This window comes from Elgaria multicarinata, chromosome 12, assembly GCF_023053635.1.
Source record: "Elgaria multicarinata webbii isolate HBS135686 ecotype San Diego chromosome 12, rElgMul1.1.pri, whole genome shotgun sequence".
NCBI lineage: Eukaryota > Metazoa > Chordata > Lepidosauria > Squamata > Anguidae > Elgaria > Elgaria multicarinata.
In genome coordinates this window covers 19,965,074-19,987,284 of record NC_086182.1, presented here as the reverse complement: position 1 = coordinate 19,987,284, position 22,211 = coordinate 19,965,074, and the positions used below count along the sequence as shown (strand labels likewise).

Below are 22,211 nucleotides of genomic sequence, written 5' to 3'. Positions count from 1 at the left end.
ACATGGATGGCTTTAAAAGGGGATTAGACAAATTAATTAACTGGTGGATGTGCCCATCCTCAGATCAAACAGTTTCTTAAAAGATTTTTAAAAAGCCCTTTTGCAAGATTTTGGTCCTTCTTGTATGCTAAAATACCCTGAATGATGCTTTTACATTTTCTGTTCTCTGCTCTCTGGGATAGGAGGAGCTTGTTTGTTTGTGAAATAACAGGAGATATCTGGAGCAGCAACATGACTGCAATCTCTGTACCAGCAAGCAAACAACTTATTTAACATTTTTTCTCAACAGTGCCACCAACAGGACTGAACTCATTCTCTAAACCAGGGGTAGGCAACTTGTGTCTCTCCAGATGTTTTGGCCTACAACTTCCATCAGAGGTGGCCAGCACAGCCAATGATGAGGGATGATGGGAGTTGTAGGCCAAAATATCTGGAGGGCCACAAGTTGCCCACCCCTGCGCTAAACTGTCCTAAGACCCCTGAAAATGCATGCCCAATAGCCCTTTTAATTGTGAGTTCAGAGTCTATTTCTCCACTGTGTATTCATTGTTGGGGTGGACCTAAATTTGTACCTAAGGCCAGAGCTCAGCTGATACTTAGACCTATTCTGAGTGACAGAGCATTGTCTGCGTTCCTTGAGATCTTGATCTCACTACTTTGCTAGCATGTCTCAGATTCTGAAGATAATTAGGTTTTGGGAAGTGGGGTGTTATATGACAGTTTTAAAAGTGCTTATTTCTGACATCCTGAATGCAAAACTTTTTTTAAAAAGTTCTTTCTGGACTGTAGGGAATCATATTTTTAAGGTAACATCTGAAAATATCTTTGCTAAAGTATGACAGTAAACAGCCACCCACCTGCACCCAACTGACATGGCTGCACTCATGACCACAGACAAATCCCTTGTGGATTTGAAGTAAAAAAAAAAGTCCCTCAGGTCCCTCAGGTATCTCTACATCTCCAGGGCAGGAATTGAACCTGGGACTTTTTGCATGCAAAGCAGGTGCTCTGCCACTCAGCTACCAACATTCCCTCTTGTTTCAAGACTGGGCAGGACTTTGGAAAGTCCTCTTATGTTGAAAGCCGAGGCCCCGAATCCAAGGCGAGGCGGGCTGATTCGGCCCGCCTCGCCTCGGTTTCGAGACAGATCTGGCTCAGCCCCAAAGCCAAATCGCCTCAAAGGGCCCGAATCTCACCTCGGCTTCGGCACCAAGGTGAGGCAGGCAACCCCTGAAGCACCCCGAGGCGAATCAGGGCTGCTTTGGGGGCTCCGAACCGGCCTCTGAGGTGAATCAGGGAGTCCCTGCACAACCCTAGTGGAAAGACCTACCCATGAGAATCAGCCCAAGTGGACTTCCTGAACCATAATGAAGCCCTCATGAACAGTGAGGGCAGCACAGGGGAAAACTGTGCTTCCCTCACTAAACTGAATCCTGGGAACTGCGTAAACTCGTATCTGTAGAGACAGGTCCTTTAATGACATTTGTAGGCTCCTGAGGGGAGAAAGACAGCCACTCCTTTAGGAAACCAGAGTATGGGTATGGCCAAGATCCAGAAATAGCCCTGTCCTTTTCTCAGGACTAACTTGGCAGCACCCACCCATGAACTGTGAAGAGGTTGCCAAGTTCAACATGCTAGAGCAGCTTTGGATTTTTGCCCAGCACATGTGATAATCTTGGCCTGAATGGGTGACTCTGGTGATTTACAGGAGACTCTCTCTTACTACCACAAAGAGCTTTCTTTTGCTTCAGCAGCGTAGGCTTCTACTTTAGTTACCAAAACGCTATTGCTGGCCTTGATTCATCGAATTACTGTTTAGCTTGTGAGGTGACAAGACAAACTTGCTTGCTAGATTAGCCAGGTGACAGCAGCCACTCCTGTATCAAAGCATGTATGACTGACAAGTTTGGTCCCTTGATGTTATGTTTGGGGGCATGCTGTTCTCAAAAAGAAGGGCAGAGAAGAGCAATGAAGTTCATCTGTCTTTAAAGTGAAACTGAAGTGGGCTGTGAGCAGCCACCCGAAGGATCTGAGGGCTCCCTCAGTGCCGCACTCCACTCCAACAGGACAAAGATCAATACGTTTCTCACGGTTGCTGCGGCTTCTTCCACTTCTTCTGTTAATTGGGTATTTAGTGCCAACAGTGCACTAGAGGATGTCAAAAGCACAGGCGTGATATTGTCCCTGCCTGCAAGTTTTACAGTCTTGCTCCCAATCAAAATGTATGAACAGAGTGGGTTGGGGAAAGGGAGGCAGTTTCTGTATTAAAAAGCTAAACACAATGCCGCATACTTCTATCAAAAACCTCAGACCATATATCACCGTAACACATTATTGCTTTAAAGTATAGGAAAGTATTAAGGCTTCGAAGCATGGAGGTAAATATAGAGCAGTTTGTTTTTCCACAAAAAAAAATGAATTCTAATCCCTCCCCACCCCCGGGAGGGTGGACAGGAAGGGTAAATATTCATGCCCGTGGCTTATGGGGGAAGTAGGAATAAAATTACTTCAGTATGAATCTCTTACCTTCAGACTGTTCAGGGATGAACAGAGGAAAGGGAGGGGGTCTCAAAATGGCAGCTGTGGTTAGCAAGACTTATCTAGAGCACCTTGCGTTCCTGGTGCTGTCTCAAGCCAAAGTGCCTGATAGTAGGAAGGTGAGGAGGGGTGGCTACTGCTAAGCACTGGCAGTCACAAAAAGAGCTTTCTCCCACCTACGGAACTTACAAAAGTGCCACGGATATGATTATCCTCTTACAGTTTTCTACTGTGGCCCTGTTCTAGATCCCAGGTTCAAAGCCAGACCATATATAGAGCACCCACTCACCTTAAACCTCATCTGCTCCTAAAACCCTAAACACTCACATCATAGGTTAGGTCAGACCATTTCTACTCTGTCTTTCTCAGACACCACCACCACCGCCGCTGCTGCAGCTTTGCTTCTTAGAATAAATCAGTGATGTCTACTTTCTGAACCACTAACCAAGAGGAAAAGTATCCCCCCTCCAAGACACACACACATTCCGGGAATAAGGTTCATTCGATCACGCAACGCTCCCGCATCTGCTGTCTGAAGGGATGCAGTTCAGAAACATTTCACCTCCTCATATACTCTTTGCAAGAACTAGGCCTAAAAGATGTGGCAGTGATTACAGTCTGAAGATCAAACAAACAATATCAATCCCCAGCCCATTTCTCTGTCTAAACAACCTTCTCGTTGAGAAGAGAAGCTGCACGTTCCTGTTTGACAAACCCATGTGTGAACAAGCAACACAATTTTCTAGGCTCCCATCAATAGAAGAGGGTGTCGTCAACCTGGGGGCAGGAAGAATTAGTTGCTCTGAAAGGAAACAAGTTGGGTTTTCCTTTCATATTTTCAAAACAGCATACTGTACTTTGGTACTGGACAGAGGAAGCACTCACTCAGCCTTAAAGAAAATTAAGAAAAATTCAACCAGACAAAGGGAATGTTGCAGAGGAAGTGAAAACACCTCATTGATGCTGCTAGATTTTTATTTGTTTGGCCTGATGTGTCCACCTGATGGAGCAGGTCATCTGGGAGCAGTCAGCATTCAGCAACCAGGGAAATAAAATTACTTGAGTTTTAAAAAGACTTCCCAATGTTACAGGAAGAGGAGAGAGAAATGTATCGCTGGTTGTCATCAGGGATGTCCTACAATAGTGCCAGTGATATTCATAAAACCTTCATCTAGCCAGGACTCACAAATTCCAGTAGAAGTATCAGAAGCGAGGTGGTTTGATGTAAATGCTACTGCATTTACAAAGCAACAACCACAACTGACTATCTGAGTGCTAGGAAAATAATGTGCAGAGAGAGATCTGTGTTAAGTCTTTTGTAGCAAAAACAACAGAGAGTCTTATAACACCTTAAAGACTAACAATTTTATTATGACATCAGCTTTCGGGGACTGCAGTCCATTTCATCAGATGCATTCAGTGTTGTCCTGAGTTACAGGTAGGGATTGACAAATCTGTCAATTTCAGTTTCTCTCTCAGTCTCATTTTCCCAACCCTAAATTCAGTTCATCCCAAACATGGAAGTCTTGTTTTTTTCAGTTGTTTTTTTTTAAAAAAATTATGAAAATGTGTACAGATTTCTGTGGACATTTCTCCTAACACATGGTTTTTTGTTTGCAATTTTGCCTACTGTACACGTTTTTGCATACTATTTTCCTAACATAATGCATTTTTATCATTATTTTTGCTTACACATACATTTTGTGTGCAAATTCTCCTAATATATGCATTTTTTGATTGGAGAACTCCATTGCAAAATTCAGAGCAATGCACATTTCTAAGGTTAATTGAGTTTTGGTTTGTGAATTAGTTTGAAAGAGCAACATTGGGTAAGAACACATTAAAATGCAAACCGAAGAAATTTATCCCCCCATTCCTAGTAACAGGTATTTATAAACATGGATGGGTACCATTCCCCTTTGACTTCGCTGTTTACAATCTCCCCCCAACACCGAAACCATGTGCCTATCTACTGAAACTCAAGACAAAACTTCATGCATCTAATAAAGTGGTTTCTAGTCCACAAAAGCTTATGCCACAATACATGTGTTTGTCTTTAAGATGCCACAAGACTCTTTGTTGTTTTTGTTGGAGAAATAAGATTTTCGACCAATGAAAGAGGTAGCCGGAATAACATTGCCTGGATCCCATTATAACAAATTCACTAATCTGGAGAATGTCGTCTACATTCCTGCAAAACCACTGTGTAAGCACAGCAAATTCATAACATGAGGAAGCCCTTGTCCCTCTTCTCAGCCAAATGGCATGAATATAAGCATGCCCAAGCAGCTGTCTTGATTTGTAACTGGTTTTAAGAAATGCAAGAATTGCCGCACCAGCATCCATTCTCCATTACCCTAGATTTTCCCGGTCAATCAAATGCCCCAAAGAAGCCCACGAGCCAGGTAAGGTAGGGATACTTTTGGCGTATTTCCTCCCTTTGGATATACAGAATATGGATATTGCATTTCTGGCTTGCATTGGCATTGGCATGGAGATCTAACTTCCATGAAATTACTGTGCCCTTTCCAAAAGCCACCTATACTAGAGGTTTCCACAACGTTCTGTGCCAGCAATTCACATGCATTAATAGTGAGCATCATTTTTTAGGACTGCTTTAAATCTTGCATCCTGCTAGACCAGTAAGAGATGGTTAGTCTTTATTCATTTATCTCTATTTGCTTCTTCTACACTGCCCAAGGTTACAAACCTCTCCCATATCCTCCCACAGTTGTCTTCCCACTACTATTTTCAGGATATTCTCTTAAGGAAGGTGATCCATCCCAGTGGCCTAGTTCCTATAGCCTCTCCAATTCTACAACATCCTTTGTGGAACTGGGGAAGCAGATCAGTGCATAGAGGCCTGAACTGGGATGTACCAGATATTCATACAATGGCACTATGATGAGCAATACTTTGAGCAGGCTACTGGTTGTGTAAGTAAAAGAATTGAAACCCTCCTGCATATTGTCCACAGTGCGGAGCACTCCCTGCCAAAAGCCATGACATGGCATCAGCACCCAGACCTTACGAGAATGACAGCTACATTCTCACATGCAGTCAATGGGCCAGAAGAGTATCACTGCCTGCACTGAATAGGAGGGGAGTTTGAGTCCAGTGTCTACAAAATGCTGATGATCTGGGTTCTATCCCATCACCAGGATCGGCTGAATTCCTCAAGCAGAACCCACAGTCCCTCCCCTGCCTGTGTTGATGACCATGCACCATCTTCACTACCTACACTATATGACCTCTCACCTTGAAGGCAACAAGAAAATGCTTTGGTCCAAAAAGGAAACGGGACAAGAGTTAGGAAGGAGGGGTTCTGGGAAGCAAGATAACAGATGCAGATCAAGAAATAAAGACAGAGAGGGGGAGAGAGAGAAAGAGAGAACGCACACACCAGTGGGAAGGGATTGGAGAGATGAAATGAGGAATGCTAACAGAATCAAGCCAAATTGCTTTAGTTTCTTTATTTCCCCCCCAGCTATGGATAAGAGTATTTGTGGGCTTCAGGTGCATGGGAACCAGATGGCACATCTGGGTCCAGCTGTTGCCTTGTGTGGAAGGTCTCAGGGTCTCCTACCTGCCTGCCCCAACTGGTCTCACCGGAGTTTTGCGCAAAGGATTTTGTCATGCAAGTTCGGACTGGGAAGGAACCCATCTCTGAATATTGCCCTCCCTGTAAGCCAAAAATAAAAGGAAGCTGGCAGGATGGAGTACCGGACCTGGCCAGGTTCAATCTATTATGGCATCACCTGCACTCCCCACCCAACATTCTAAGAGGGTGAAAGGCATATATATACTGACCTTCAAGTCCCTGTGCACAATGGCATAGTGGTGAATGTAAGTTACGCTTTCTAATATCTGATGGATACAGTGACTGCAAAACAAAACGGGAAGGGAGGAAGGGAAGAGAGAAGGCAGGTCGGGGATGGGGGGCAGACAACGGGGATTGAGAGGGGGAAAGTGGAGAATCACACACAGGAGACAGGCAGGACAGGGGGAAGAAGAAGAGAAGAAGAAGAAGAAGAAGAAGAAGAAGAAGAAGAAGAAGAAGAAGAAGAAGAAGAAGAAGAAGAAGAAGAAGAAGAAGAAGAAGAAGAAGAAGAAGAAAGCAAGCATGGGGAGGTTATAGAAGGAGATGGGCGAAAGAAGACAATAACCAAAATATGCATGGCAGGAAACAAAATTCAGAGATTTAAAAGGGAAAAGGGGAGCAGGGGTGTGGAAAAATCCACAGGGACAGACAGATGGACAGACAGAAAGGGACAGGGGGCAGGGTGGATATGGGGGACAAGAGAAGGAGAGAAACAATGTTGTGAAAGCTCAGAGACCACAGGGGGTTATCACAAGGTGTGTGCAGATGGCTGTTAATGGCACCAGAAACTGTGTGTAGTCAGGGGCTGAGAATGGGGGAGCAGAGCCAAAGGGAGCCACCCCCTCCCTCCCACAAAGGAACACTTGGGGCTACAGAAGTTGTGTCCACAAGCCCGATACTAAGAGTAAAGCAGGCAAAAAAGAGACCTGGCATTCAGGGACTCTGTTCATCTCAATAATTAGAAGACAGCAGAGGGGGGAAAGATCCCCTTGTAAGTGAATGTGGGAAGGAGGAAGTCTAAGAAGCTGACATGGAAACAAGAGGACAATGGCAACAGGAATGGCTGGCAGCTGCGTGAGCAGCAGATGCTCACAAACCACATGTCTAACCTCTGAAGCCTCATCAACCACTAACATTTTGAATTTCCTGACAGACAGCTCTCTTCAGCCAGGGCCATATGATGTAGTACTATACCAGGCGTGTAGAAAATATCCCAAGTATACCCCCACAGGTTCTGTGTAGGCAGCTAGTGGTAGAAACTAAATATCCCATGACGGTCCTATGCTTCCCATAGGAATTACAATGGGAGGAAGCAGAGGTGTAGAGCCAGAAATAACTGAGAATAGCTCTTTTCATCCCCCCAGTGACTACCACATGGACATGACCCTGAAGTCTCAATAATCCATCCTGAGGTCCTAAGAGTTGGCTCCTACTCACAGCTCCTTTCAGCCTTGTTCTAAGACAATTTGTGTGACTCCAGACTCCAGCATCAGGCAGCTCTGCAGAGATGCCGCCAAACCCATAAATCTCAGTGCAAGGGACTGCTCTCAGGAACCCTTGTCTTAGTTTTGCCTGTGCCTTTTCCACCCCAGTCCTGTGCTTCCTTTGTGTATCTTCCGTGCCTGCTAGTACTCTGGTTCCACTGAACCAGTCCTGAGCCTTATCTGAGTAGACACAGCATAATGCCGAAGGGTGAAGGTTTCATATAGACAAAAAGCCTTTCGGCCGAGAATATAACTTTTCTCATTCAGTACAGATTCAGGGTAATCAAGCATGCTACAAGTATACTAGTGTTTGCAGCACTAAGCACCATAACATGCAAAGGGGAGTCTCAAATCTCCAAAGATACAAGGATACATGGCGGACGAATGCTAGGAAGTGACAATTGGTCTTCCTCTCCTAGAATGCAGCCATGCATGTCTGCAACTGTTTGGAGATGCACATTGTCCTTAATACTTTATAGAATTTAGCACTGCAAATGCTGTGACAATAGGCCTCAATTGGCACACCTCCTTTGAAATCCTAGTATAGTACCATTGACAGTACCATTTTGCTTGCTGCCTATCACCCCCACCCACAGCAAAGGGATATCAATGGGGCTGCACAAGAAAAGAAATGTCAACCTATGTCTCTGTGGAAGTTGGCCCCATATCTCACAAAGAGAGCCAAGCCCCAGGCCAAAAAATCCTGTTATGCCAAGCAGATGGAGAAGAATATCCAAAAGGCTTGGAATATTAAATCAACAGTGACAGGCCAAATGAGCTGATTCACAGGGAGCCCATCTGAACCTGAGAGGCACAGAGAAGCATACAAGATCTCTCTAATCCTCTGGGTGGGTTCTGTCTCAAACCACAAGAAGATTTATTTATTTATTTATTAATTACATTTTTATACCGCCCAATAGCCGAAGCTCTCTGGGCGGTTCACCAAGATCGCCTTGGTGACTAATGTCCACCTGAACCTCAAGGATGAGGAAGAGATGGAAGATTGCAGTAAATAGCAGGAAGCCAAAGCAAGACTTTGTACGTTCAGCACAAGAAGGGAAGGTACGTTGATGGTGCAAAATGGGACTGGAAGCAAACATAAACACAAGCCCAATAAGACAATGCAAAAACTAACCCCAGACCACCTTCAGCCCCATAGTCCACACAATTAATAATTGGAGTTATTTAGAAAAGACTTAAAACTATCTCAAATCCTAGCTCTGCTCTGTGTTCCATAACCACCACAGAACATTCATCAGTCTCTCCTGGAGTGCATTCATGGAATTATCTAGGGAGAAACCGTCCCATTGACAAAATGTCTTTTATTTGCATCAGAACATGAGGGGCTGCCTCTTTCCTCAAACGCTTCCTTATACCCTGAGTCTTTGGACTAAATCTCTTCTCTTTGCGAACCTGCACTGACCACCACAACTTGACATTTCTCCCATGTCTACACACTGGCTCACATGAAAAGTTTCTAGAAGTGGCTTACGTAACGTTATTAATTCCCTGAATATGTCGTGTCCTACGGTGGCTAATTCAGTTACGTGGGTGTGTTCGCTGCCACCAGCTGTACCCGGCCTCTCTCCATGGCTCAAAGCTACCTGAACCAAACTGTTGAGACCGGGAACAAATACTACGTGGTCAACATCTCCATCCCTCCTTGAGAGAAATGGGCCACACAGAAAATACCTTGGTTTGGGCACATTGCAGCACTTCTCTACTATGCTGGTGGGGATGTTTATTTGTTCTCCCTTAGCACTGTGCCATATGGCTTATCAAATCTCATTTGGGCCATGTTCACAGGCTCAGTGCTTTTGAGTAACTCTTGGAAACCGCTTTGTGGTCACACAACTTTAACTACCATTTTATGCTTTCTCCACATACAATTCCAGTGTATTTAGTGGAGGGACAGCAGAGCCATCTATCTTTTCTGTGCCATTAATCTCAGGGAGATCTATAATGAATAAAAGGTGATGCTTTCCTATCAACCAGGTCCACAATTATGGAAAGGAACCTGTGGTCAGCTCCACTGAAAAACTACAGAGCTACACAACGTGGGGAGGAGAGCTGGTAGTTTTAGTTTGTTGCCAGATTCAGAGATACTCAAACACAATGGAATGTCCTTTCCACTGTTATTTATTATCTGCACAGCGTCGCCAATGTGCATGGGGCTTTAGAGGACACAAAAAGACAGTGCCCTGCCCCAAGGAGCATACAATCTAAAAAAAAACACAACCCACAGGGTTGAGGTTTACGATACAGGAGTGGAATGGTTCTCGCTCTCCCATGGCTGTCCCCACACTGCTCCAGTACTGCTGAAATGGAGGAACTATGTAGGAGAGGTGGAACTGTGTGGGAAGAATTACACCGATACATACCCAATATATCCTCTGATGCTGGCATGGCTCTTCCCACTTGATTCCACCTCTCTCATATAGTTTCTCCATTCCTTAGGCAATATCAGAACAGTGTGGAAAGCAGCCACAAGTGTGTGGCAACTGCTTCTTTAGCACACAAGGCAGCCCACAAGCACATTTCTTGACTAACGCCATTCTGCCGTCACCAGCAGCCTCTTGCTATGACAGTCCTAATTCTGTACGCAGGTTTTGCCAATATCTTTCCAATTCCAATACACAGTCCTTGCTCCTTTGCACCACTGAAATGGTGGGTCCCTGCCACTCACTGCTGATATGCTTTGAACACCAACTTGCTGCTATAATCCAGTCTTGGATTCTTCCCGATACACCGAATGATGCTGTGTTTGAGTATCTTAAGATACTCTTGCAACTCTTGAAACTCTGGACTCCTAACCAACTATCCACATCTTGGCTAGCAAGGGCTAATCCTGAGCAATCATACTCTGTCCAATCTTTGCTTCTTACACTGATTTTCCAGGCCTCCACCCACCCACCCACCCATTGGAAAGCACCGACGTGATTGTTCATCTAACCTTGTTTCGGTAAACTGAAATCTATTTGAAAATTAATCAGGGTTAAAGAGCTGAAGAATGAAAGCACTGATCTTGGCCTCCTTCGTTCTGTATCCTGCAAGTACTAAGTCCCCTTGGATTTCACGTCAAGTGATGTAGAAAACACACTTCAGCCAGCCAGCTCTTGAGTCAAATCTCTCCTGCCTGCCACTCCTTCTTTAGCATAAGGAGCTGTGATGACCTGCCTTAGTTAAAAGTCCATTTTGAAGGGGGTTCTCTTACGAAAATCAGATGCAATAAGAGGACAGCGCTCTTGTACCTTGGCCGAAAGAGTGTGGGATGGATGCATCTTTTCTCATCCTGCAGCACCACGATGCCACAAATGTTATCTGCAGACATCCCTTCTTCTTCTTCTTTTTCTTCACTGCTGCGAAAGGTACAGGAGCTCCATCCTCTGCTGCAGTCTGATAATCAGACAGAGTGGCCATGGAGGGGGGCTCTGGCATTGCATGTGGCAATGGGGCGCATCATGGCGACCACTGGTGCCAAAGGGCTTACGGATTTTGCTGTAGCCTTGTGATACCTTTTTGAGTCCAACCCTTTGCCCCCGGTCATGGATGGGTTAATGTTGCACAGATACAAGCTGGCATGGGATCAGGGAACAGAAAGAAGGGGTGGGGGTGGGGAAGGAAGAAGGATGGAGGGAGACAGATGGAGGTGGAGTTACCACTCACCTTGCATCGGCTTCACTGTAGTATTCTCTGGCAACGATGTCTTCAAAGAGCTCACCGCCCGTGACCCTGCAACACAACACAGGCCAGAGGTCAACCAACACATAAAATGTGCGCACAGCGCCCTCTTGAGGATGCATTGCTGCAGTCTGGCTGCTCCTGAAAAAACAGAGGACCTTGCTGCAAGCTCTGTTTTTCTACATCCCATTTCCTTCAAAGGCCTGATGCATGGCCAAAAGAAAAAAAAGAGGAGAGTTTGGAATGAGACTGACTTCTCTTTTGCTTAGATGGGCTCCTGTTGGGCTCCTGCCGAAGCCTGCTGGTGATGCCTAGAGTCTCCAACCCTGCTGCTCCTCTCCTCCTTGTCTTTGCCTATCCACCTGCCCTCTCTGAGTATGCAAACTGTGGCAAAAGTGAGAAGATGGAGCAGCACCTTCCACTTGCCTTGCACTCTCCCTCTGGGTGATTGTGTGGATTGGGCCCAGAGGAAGACGGCAAGCAAAGGGGCAGTGGCGGCAGCAGCAAGGAAGAGGTGGGCTCACAGAGGGCCTTTGAGCCCAAGAGTCTCTCGAACCCTGGAGCTGCCATTGACGCTCATCCATGGCAAAGACCCAAATGACCTGCTCTTCTCAGATATGACCATTTGCATTGTCTGCCACTTTAGATCGCAAAGAAAAATGGGCAATGTTGGCAGAGCTGAGAGCATTTTGGAAGAAGAAAGAAGGTTGCCGAAAGAAAAGAAGGGGTGGTGATGGCAGGAGCTCGTCACCAGGCGGGTTGTCAAATGTAGGATTAGCGGAAGGCCGCTGAGGAAGCGCCAATGCTGGCTCTTCTCACATTAGCCATTAAACACTGGGTAATGTACTCCCCTCTGTAATCACCCAAGGCCATGTGGCTACCGTTGACTGGACAGCCTCAAACCAAGGGCACAATGTCCAAAGCATGGGGCAATCTACTTTGTGGGGTTCCCTAAGCTACACACTGCCTCTTTTCCATGCTGTCAATGCAGCTCTAAATCTTCTTCTTTCTCCCACCCACACAAGGCTGCAGCTGTAACGCCTGCAACCTGCTTCTTCCCTCTGTGCTGCCAGTTGCCTGACTATGAAGAGCTCGCATGGCCTCCCAAATGACAACCAAGAGAGCTCCATGGGTTTTCAGAGAAAACTTTGTTACAGCTTCCCTGATAGCCGCCTCTTTCCATTCCCCTCTTCCCTGCACCACGAATACCTGCAGCAATTTGCCTGCAAGCCAGAATTCCCAAGGAAACTGAAGAACTTTGTCCTCTCGGGGCCTGTTCAGACAACACACTAAGTCATGCTCAGCCCGCTAACCCTTTTGCAGCAAATGGTTACTGAGCATGTTTAAACCATGGTTCGCACAAAATGCTGGGCCTGTTTAGATGACACTTCAGGCTCTGTGGTTAGCAAAACTGGTTCTTTGGGGTAAGCACTAATCACATACCGTGCTGTCGCACACAACATTTTAAACCATGGTTAGAGCCACTAACCCTGCTGCAGATGGTCTGACTGTGGTTAGTGAGGAAGCAGGGTTTAGCAAAACGTATCGCACAAGATACCTTAAAACCTGCTGCTTAACCAAAAACCTTAACCAGCAGGGCTTAAGGTGTCTTCTGAAGAGGCCTGCTAAGTCATGGTTCACACGACACTCTCAAGCCATAATTTTTAGCTCAAAATGCTAAAAATGCGAGTGTGTCGTCTAAACAGGGCCTCACTTTCTTCTAGTTTTTCGTTTCTAGGGTTAACTTCAAATTCAACACCACAAATCCTAAAGGAAGGAAGTGTAGGGATATGCCCCACAATCTGATTTTAAGGCAGGAGAACGTATGGAGAGCCATGCTGGATCAGACCAAAGGGTCCATCTAATCCAGCATTCTGTTTGCACAGTGGCCAACCAGGCATCAACGAGGAACCCACAAGCAGGACTTGAGTGCAACAGCAGCCTCCTGCCCATGTTCCCCAGCAAGTGGTGTACACAGGCTTACTGCCTCTGATAACGAAAAGCCACTCTTGAGACTACAATTGTAATATGGGAAGGCTTTCTATTTGGAAGGAAGAGAAATGAGGACCAGCTCTGCATATATGTGGATTTATCATAAGCATATAAAGCCTTTACAGTATTATGATTTTGTCACAGGGATAGCTAGTAGGAACAGGCCTGTGACAGAAATGATAATTTGAGAAGCTGTCCAACAAGATGGAAGGCTACATGAGATTACTATCAAGATATGCTGAACATCTGCACTTCTCAGATATTTCAGCTGGCTTTAGAAGAGCAAGCTTGAGAGACCTAATGATGGATATCAGTTCAAATGCGCTCAACGTTCAGGAGGGTCCTTAACATGAGGAATGGCTAGCAAGCAAAGCAAAGCCGACGGCGGAAAAATATACTTCATTCTCAGCAAGGGAAACTAGTCATGGAAGCAACTGACAGCTATAGCATTTTAGCTATGGATTCTCCCATAACACGTTCCCATGTGGATCTCGCTAAAAGAAAAATGATCATGTCAACCCACTCATTACTGAGACTGACTTTACAACAGCAGGGTTGGACTTCAGGCCCACAGGCCAACTCCAGCAGGGTTTAAGGTGACTTGTGCGATGCGTTTTGCTAAACCCTGCTCCCTCACTAACCACAGTCAGACCGTCTGCAGCAGGGTTAGCAGCTCTAAGCGTGGCTTAAAGTGTGTGCAACAGCACGGCGTGTGATTAGTGCTTGCCCCAGAGAACCAGTTTTGCTAACCACAGAGCCTGAAGTGTCGTCTGAACAGGCCCAGCATGTTGTGCGAACCATTCCTAACCATGGCAGCTACCTAACCATGGTTTAAACATGCCTGGAACCCAACCCAGCCCTTTGGTAGTCCCCAAATGGCCACATGTCCTTCCCCCCGGCCCCATCCTCTTTCCCACAGCTGTCCTTTGGTCATTTCCCAGCTTTGAAATGCCTCTCCTAAGGCTTAGTTACTGGCAGTAAGTAGGGCTGTGCACCCCCCCCCCCCGCACCCCCTTACCTGGCTCTGCCGACGTCACTGCACAGACCGTGGTGGCAGTGGATGGGGGAGCCAGATAAGCTCCCTTCCTTACTTACCTGGCTCCGAAGCTTCAGAACCATCCGAATCACTTCGGACCGTTCCGAACCGCTTCAGGCCAATCCAGACCTCCCCTGATCCGCTCCAGAACTGGGCTTTGGAGGTCTGGATTGGCCTGCTCCACTTCGGATCCGGGGATCCGTAATAGAGCGGAGCACATCCCTAACAGTAAGTACTTTAAGCTAAAGTACTGGGGCGGTGTTGTTGGTATTTTAGCCCTGCCCATTTGGTGCTGGCTCTGCCTCCTTTTGCTTCTGGCCCTCTACCACCACTGGAATGCAGCCCCCAAGAGCTTATCTGAAACTCTCAGGCTGGAAGAGGTTTAACACCCTTGCTTTATAACATAGACAGGGCAGGATGGAGGTGGGGGAGTAGAAGGCAGATATCTCAAGTAGTGTCCAGACAGCAATTCTAGAATGAGGGTAGATGCATGCATCCTTCCACCACAATCCACCTATGCCACTGTACAGTTCATGGTATGCTAAGGTCAGCACTAACCCTGCAGGATATGAGGCCATTTTTACACTACGGTGCTATGTAAAAGCCTGACTGTGCAATCCTAAACATGTTTACTCAAGTGTAAGTCAGTGAGTTCAGTGGGGTTTACTCCCTAGTGAGTGTGCTTGAATTCTAAGAAGGTTGTGAAACAATGGAATGAATGTCAGTAGAGGTTATAATGGGGAATCACATGTAGGGTTTCGCTCCTCCTACTGCCATCACTACCACCAAGTCTCTGATAAAAGAATAGAGCACAGAGAGAGAGAGAGAGAGAGAGAGAGAGAGAGAGAGAGAGAGAGAGAGAGAGACTTGAATACTATGGGATCATGAATGGTCAGAGCCTGCCTCCAGCTTTATCCTGCATGTACCACGAATTGCTGGATATTGAAGGAATCAAGATTTAATCTCGTAAGCTTACAATGTCAGAGATAGCAGGTGCAAAGCCAATGCGACTAGCCCAATCCACAGCCAGGTCCCATGGGCATCTTTTGCCATGTGGCTGGGGTGTGTGTGTTAAAACCTGCATTTTGTTTTCGATCCTCCCGCTGCCGGCCAGGGACATGCCAAGGTCTGTGTGACTCCAGCAAAAGAGAAGCAAGAGCTGCACTGACTCAGAGGAGAGCTAAATATAGCTTACTGCTTAACTGGAGCTGTCAGAGAGGAGGAGAGATGAGATCACCGGCTTCTATATCTGGAATGGAGTGAGAGGCAGCCGAGCAAAAGCACACAATGTCTCCGCAAGCCCTCAGACACTTTGCAAAGGCAGTCAGCACAGGACATGGCCTACAGCCATCCCAACAACAGGGGAGAGGAACAAGCCAACACCACTGTCTGGAACCCTGGAGCCAACAGTGGACTTAAATCTTCTTCTGTGGCTCATAGTGGGCACGTCTCTGTCTAAACAGTTGTTTAATTACACTGGGCATAGTGTGACAGGAGCACTGAGTCACCAGCACCACCACCACCATCATCCTGATATTCTTTCTTCCCTCCTCCTCCCAACCCGCCCTTTCATGCTAATGGAATAGCTGCAGCTGCAACCTTCATCCACCCACATCCCTGAGGATGCCACAGCCTACTCAACTCTCCCAGCAGCACACAATTTTTTATTCAGGAGGGGAGAGAGGAAGGTTATCCAGACTGTGTCACTAGGAAGAGGCCATGCTATGGTAGTGAGGATGTTCTGCTAGGGAAGCACACGGGAACATAATTTTAAAGCAGGGATGTTCCAAGTTAATTTCAGAGAGGTTTTGGCTGACCTATTGGGCAACAGCATCCAGTGCAAGAATGTGGAGCATCTACTGATACAATCAAGACTGATTTCCTACTTACAGATCAAAGACGAGGTAGTGGAAGCCTTCCTCGGATATGCTATCGTGGAGGCGAACTGCAAAGGAACACAAAGGATGCATTACATTGGGCATGGTACTTCCTTACACCTGGGCTGAGACATCAGCAACCTATAGCTCCTTCATTCCCCTCCCCTCCTTGTGCGTTATCAAGTATGTAAAATCTTATGGGCATAACATCCATGTACAGAAGCAAGGCAGCAAGGTGACAGTTCATGGGGTCCTAGGTTTGAACCACCGGCAACGTATTTTGCAAGAATATGGTGAGACAGATTTTGGATCTCTTTGAATGGAACCTCCTCATTTCCACTGACGCTGCCCTATGTACCAAATATATTGCCTTCTCGCCACCCTCTTCCTTTATCCCACTGCTTTGCCCTACCATTCGCAAGGACATGGATCTCTAATGCACTTTCCTATCAACACCTGCCTGAGCCAAATTCTTATAAACCAGCTGGTGGTGGAATTAGGTTATAAATTAAGACTAGGCTTCCCGGATTAGACTAAATGCCCATCTAGTCCAACATTTTATTTCCAGCAGTAGCCATCAAGAAGGCCTTTGGGAGCTTCTAAGCAAGCTTGTTGCTTGTATCCAGGATCTGGAATTCGCTGTCTGTGAATGTGGAGGATACATCCATTTGTAGAACTATTGTTAGTAATCACTAGTAGTCCATAAGAGTCTGATTCAAACTCCTTTTAAAAAACGTTTTAATTAAATTTAAACCATAGTCCTCCACTTAATTACAATTCTACCCTTTTCAACAAACCGACATAAGGAGTGCATGAGGTTACAGCGAGAACTGAACTCTCAAATCTTCTGTACTCAGTCACATTAAAAAGTTTTAGAAAATCGCAGTTTGTTTCCTTAAAGAGTAGAAAAGTGTTTAATAATGTGTGGTGAAAGAAATTTAAAATATTTTTCATGCATATTTCAAAAATATTATAATGCAATTTCATTTGCATCAGCTGTTTTTTTAAAAAAGACATGATGTCTAGGTCACATTCTTCTTTGAATAAGCTTAAACTTCTTAGCAGTGTATCCAGACATCTCCCATAGTACTTAATAACTTGACTTGCGATAAAGTAGGACATGAGTCTCTATTCCTATGGTTCTGCAAACAAATCCATCATAAGCTCAGCAACTACTTCTGCAGAATATAGTGGAGGAGCTTCCTATAAATATCACACATCAAGAAAAGTAATTTCTGGCAGCCCATAGAGGCCAAAATTACATCTAACTTAAAAAAAAATACACCACCACACACAGTCTTTTCAGGACCTAGGTTAAAAATGGAATAGTAGGGCAAACAAGCTTGCGGATTAACAAGCAGAACTACATGTGATTCTTTGGCACAGTTCTAAGTCCTTGAACTGCACTTCTCAAACTTGTAACTTTTATTCAGTTGGTAATATAGTACAAATCTGACTGAAAACACTCAGCAGCAACTTATACGCTCAGATCAGATGCAGTGGTAAAATGCTCCAAATTGTGTTTCGCAGCTGTTCTGTTCCAACCAAATATATGGCTTGAGGATCACAGACATGCAGGGTTTTTAAGGTACCCCATACTACCTACAAATCTTTTAAACGGCCGTATCGTTTTACAGTTATCTTTGGCAGTTTCCCAAGTGGCAGGTTTTAAAGAGAGAGCACAGAAGAAGACAACCTTTTTGTGTCTATGGGCACATTTGACAATTTGAGGAACTGTCCTGGGAATAAAAGAACAAAATGGTTGCCATGGGAGGCGTGATGAGTCGCAAAAGGCAAATAACTTGCCCAAAAGCCTGAGTACAAGAAAGAGGTGAGATCCCAATACACTAAACAACTCCTTTGAACCCAGTTTTCAGCACCAACGGAAACCTATTTGACAGAAGGCAAACTCTTTTTCTCTCACCACCCCCCTCCCCAGCCAGCCAAATCACTGCTGTCTCTTTTTCTCTCACACTCTGGGTTATCACCCATACACACTCTTACATTCAGGCCTTAGCTAGATCTAAGGTTTATCCCAGGATCATCCCGGGGTCATCCCTGTTCAGGTAAATGACACACAGGATATGCCGGGAGCAGGCAGGGACGACCCCGGGATAAACCTTAGGTCTAGCTAAGGCCTCTCTCCCTCCCTCCCTCCATCCCTCCCTCTCTCTCTCTCTCACACACACACACACACACCATGTTTCCATCATGTATCCATACATGCACACACACATGCTGTTTCCTTCTCCTCTTCATTGCAAGTACACAAAAAATCACTCTTTTTCAGAATCCTTCCAAAATCTTCCACCTCAGAAATACCAACCCTTTCTCTTCTTCCTCACACATGCAGCCCCATCCGTTCAGACATACGAGAACACAATTCCCACCATCCTGGGTTGCTTCCAGGTGGCTTCCCCAGCACCCGCTGACTTACTTCTGCTCCCCCTAGACCCTTCACCGCTGACTTCCCTAACTCTATATCAAACTGGCTCTCACATGTAGATCATGACTCATTACTATTATTTTCTCCATTCAGAGAGAAAATTTTTGCTCTAAATGCAAGACCCAAACATCTTTGAAAGGTTGCAGGGACCTATTTGCTGATAACTGAAAACAGGTTTATGAATAAATAATTCCACATCGCAGCAGTCCCTCTCTCAAAGCATACAGGACTATCTCTTTTGTTCTCTAGTAATGTATCTCTTTTGCTCCCAAAAGCCCAGAGATAAATCTTGTCTGGATTTTCTTTAGGAAAAGAACTGGTGTAAATATAACGGCACTGGGAAACCATAACATTATTGGGGGAGATCAAGTATCTCACGGCCCCTGTAGAAAAGTGGGTTTTGCCTCCCTAGAAGATCAGCCCTGGACGTGTAAGTTTGTGAGATGGGGAATCCCAAAAACCCTTCTGCATTTTGTCTACAGATCAACAAATTGGTTTGTTTTGGTTTCTCCCAGTTTCTTGCTTTTCCAGTCTTAAGCTTGGTTTACTCCATTTCCACATAAGTTTGACTTGTATTTTTTGCAAAAATGTGCATACGTTTTGTGCACATCTCTTCTAATACACACATTTTTCTAGACAATTTTGCTTGATATACACGTTTTTGCAAGCAATCTTCCCAAATATAATGTATTTTTAAACGTTTTTGCTAATTTTCATTTTTGTGTGCACTTCCCCTTCATATATGCAATTTTATATGCATTTTTGATTGAAGAAGTTCATTGCAAAATTCAGAGAAGTGCACATTTTGAAAAACATCTGAATTTCGGTTCCCTTATTGGTTTGATGGTGCAAACTTAGGTAGGTTCACATGAAAATGTGAACTGAACAAATGTCTCCCCCATCTCAGACAAGAAAAAAGGCCCAATACACATCCTTTCCCCATGTAGTATAGATGGATAGGATAGGATACAATAGGAAAATACCAAATGGCTTGAAGTGAAGCATAGGTGAAACATTCTTACTTACTTCAAAAAGAAAATGAAGCAGGAGGTCTTGCTGGCAATGACTGAAGGCCATCCTTTCCCTTCACCAAGTACACTTATCTCTTTTCAAGGTGAAACATCTTGGTTGCAAAATGGAACTGGGGTGAGAAAATGTCTCAGGAAAGCCAGGCCTTCTTCAAGGGAAAATATACAGGTACCTTTGAAACCTGGCTCTTTTACTACCCTTTAAGAAATTATGGGCTGGTTTACATGACACAACAGCCCATCATAGGTTATTTAACCCCCGATGAGCCACAGCATGAGCAGGCCGCCATTTTAAATAAACAACCACCTATTGGCGGGTTGCTGTGTTGTCAGAACCTGACCATCAGGGTTATGAGACGGTTCACCATTGCAACCTAACCCTCAACTTGTTGTAGGGTTGTGTGAGGGTTGTTTAACCCTTACATAACCCCCAATGGCTGGGTTTGTGCAACATGGCAACCTCCCGATTAGCGGTTGTATATTCAAACTGGTGTGCAGCATTTGCTGCAGCTCACCAAGGCTTGTACAACTCATGGTGAGCCCCATCTTGTCAGGCAAACCCGTCAATGTTATTTCTCTCCAGAACAAGGTTATTTAAATGGGGGGAGGAGGAGGAGAATGTCTTTACAAATTATTTATTATGGCTCCAAAAGTTGTCAGGTGGTGAGAAAACATCTAACAAGAAACATAAATACAGGGCTAATGCTTATAAACATGATTCATATTCTCCACAAAATATAACTAGTTCTTATGCTCTGCGGATGAAACCTCACTTCCGGGGGCCAGATTCACTGCCAGCAAGGCCAAGAGAGTGTGGAAGGCTACCAAATCACCATGATTGTGATAGACAGTTTCAACAGGCGTCTGAAGGCATACCTTAAGGGCTGTGCATATGCCAAGAGCCCACCGACCAGCGGGGCCCCTCTGACAGGAGCCCCCTGGACTTAGTCCTCCTCTTCACCATTGCAACCTGCTTAATCACTTGCCTCTTGCTCTGGCTGAGACAACAGCGATGGTGAGACAGAGGAGCAGGCAGATGCCCCTGCCTGATTGCTCAAGGGCTCTCTGCCTGTCAAGCAAGTAGTAGCAGTGACGAGAGACAGAGCATGAGGAGCAATAGCAGCTGGTGACAATGGTGGTGAGAAGGTAGACTTGCTGAGGGAGGGGGGGCATTGAGGGTTTTTTGCCCAAGGGGCCTCCAAAGCCTGGAGCTAGCACTGCCATGGGTTTACATCCATCTAATTATCATTCCCTCTTCCCAGGAAATCCTGGGAAATGTAGTTCAATGAAAAAGGCTCAGCTTCTTGGCACACCCTCAACAAACTACAACTCTGAGGATCTTTGGAGGAAGCAATGATAACTAAAGTTGTATAAAGGAGAAACATGTTTGTAGTACAGATATGCCCTGAGGCCACCCAAGAAATGGAACGCTCAAACGAGCCTAACATTCATAGCAACCAAGGAAACTCTAACATGGAGCATTTAGAAAAGAAATACTGTATTATCCTATATAATACCAATAGCAAACTCATTCTACGAGTATGGAATCCTATTTAGCCAAACGGCATTATCTACCCACAAGAGGGAGATAATAGCAGGCCTCGAGAAACCTCAAGGTTTCGAAGAAACACAGAACGTGAGGGGAGGGGGAGAGAATGGCTCAGTACGCAAAAAATGCTGACTTACTGTTGGGGAGGGGGGGAAATGGAAAACCAGGGGGGAATGGGGAACGGAATGGGGTATCTTGGAAAAGGGCAAAGCTGGCTGGCTTGAACCTTGAAGATAACACATTTTTTGCAGGTCCCATTTATATTTTATACGAAGTAACAAAACCGAGATGTAAAGTGTAGAGATGAATCAGACTTAACCTGTACACTTAACAACTAGTCCAAACTAGGCACATTTCTCCTCCAATTTATGTTCATGCAGAGCAATATGTCTTGCCTGTTTCATTCACCGAAGTTAAAATGGCTCTCCTACTTGGACAGGCAGTGAGGGGAACACTGATTTTCCAGTGTCCTGGTTCATGTGAAGACCTTCCACGGATGTGCAGAAAGCAATGGATTCAATGAAGGAGAGGAGTGGGGCTAGAACGCTCCCTTTCATTGCCTGTTTGGCTTTATTCAGGTACAGAACACCTGAATAGGGCTAGACCTGCCTCTTTAAATGCAGCTGGTCTGCCCCAATCATGGAAAAAATGGCAGGTAATGGGCTTGCCTTTCAGGGCAAAAGAAGCACGAAAGAAAGGAATGCTGAAATCACACACACACACACATGCTCACACACACTGCCCACAGTTTATCTCCCTGTAATCTGTCATCTAATGTTACTTTTGACTAAGCCAAGCTCAGATACCACCTTTTTTTGGGGAAAGGATGCACCTAGGGAAAAGGGCTGTGAAGATGTAGGTAGTGAATGCAGGAAGGGTTCTGTACTAATTACCCATGCATTCCTTTTGCTCTTTAAATCCCCATAAGAGCCACTGTGGTACAGCGGTTAGAGTATTGGACTGGGACTCAGGAGATCAA

General features: G+C 45.3%; 1 protein-coding gene across 12 annotated transcripts in view; it reads right to left on the bottom strand.

Moving 5' to 3' along the window:
- CAMK2B (calcium/calmodulin dependent protein kinase II beta) overlaps positions 1-22,211 on the bottom strand; it is a 202,055-nt gene that overhangs the window by 78,710 nt on the left and 101,134 nt on the right. For 9 of the 12 annotated variants that reach the window (XM_063139581.1, XM_063139577.1, XM_063139578.1 and 6 more), the window contains exons 4-5: positions 16,223-16,277; positions 11,290-11,355 (exon numbers count right to left, since the gene is read on the bottom strand). In XM_063139581.1, coding sequence (XP_062995651.1) covers positions 11,290-11,355; positions 16,223-16,277 — 121 coding nt within the window. Of the gene's footprint in view, positions 1-6,348; positions 6,422-11,289; positions 11,356-16,222; positions 16,278-22,211 lie in introns of all 12 variants that reach the window. The other 3 variants (XM_063139573.1, XM_063139582.1, XM_063139575.1) reach the window with 1 other exon arrangement.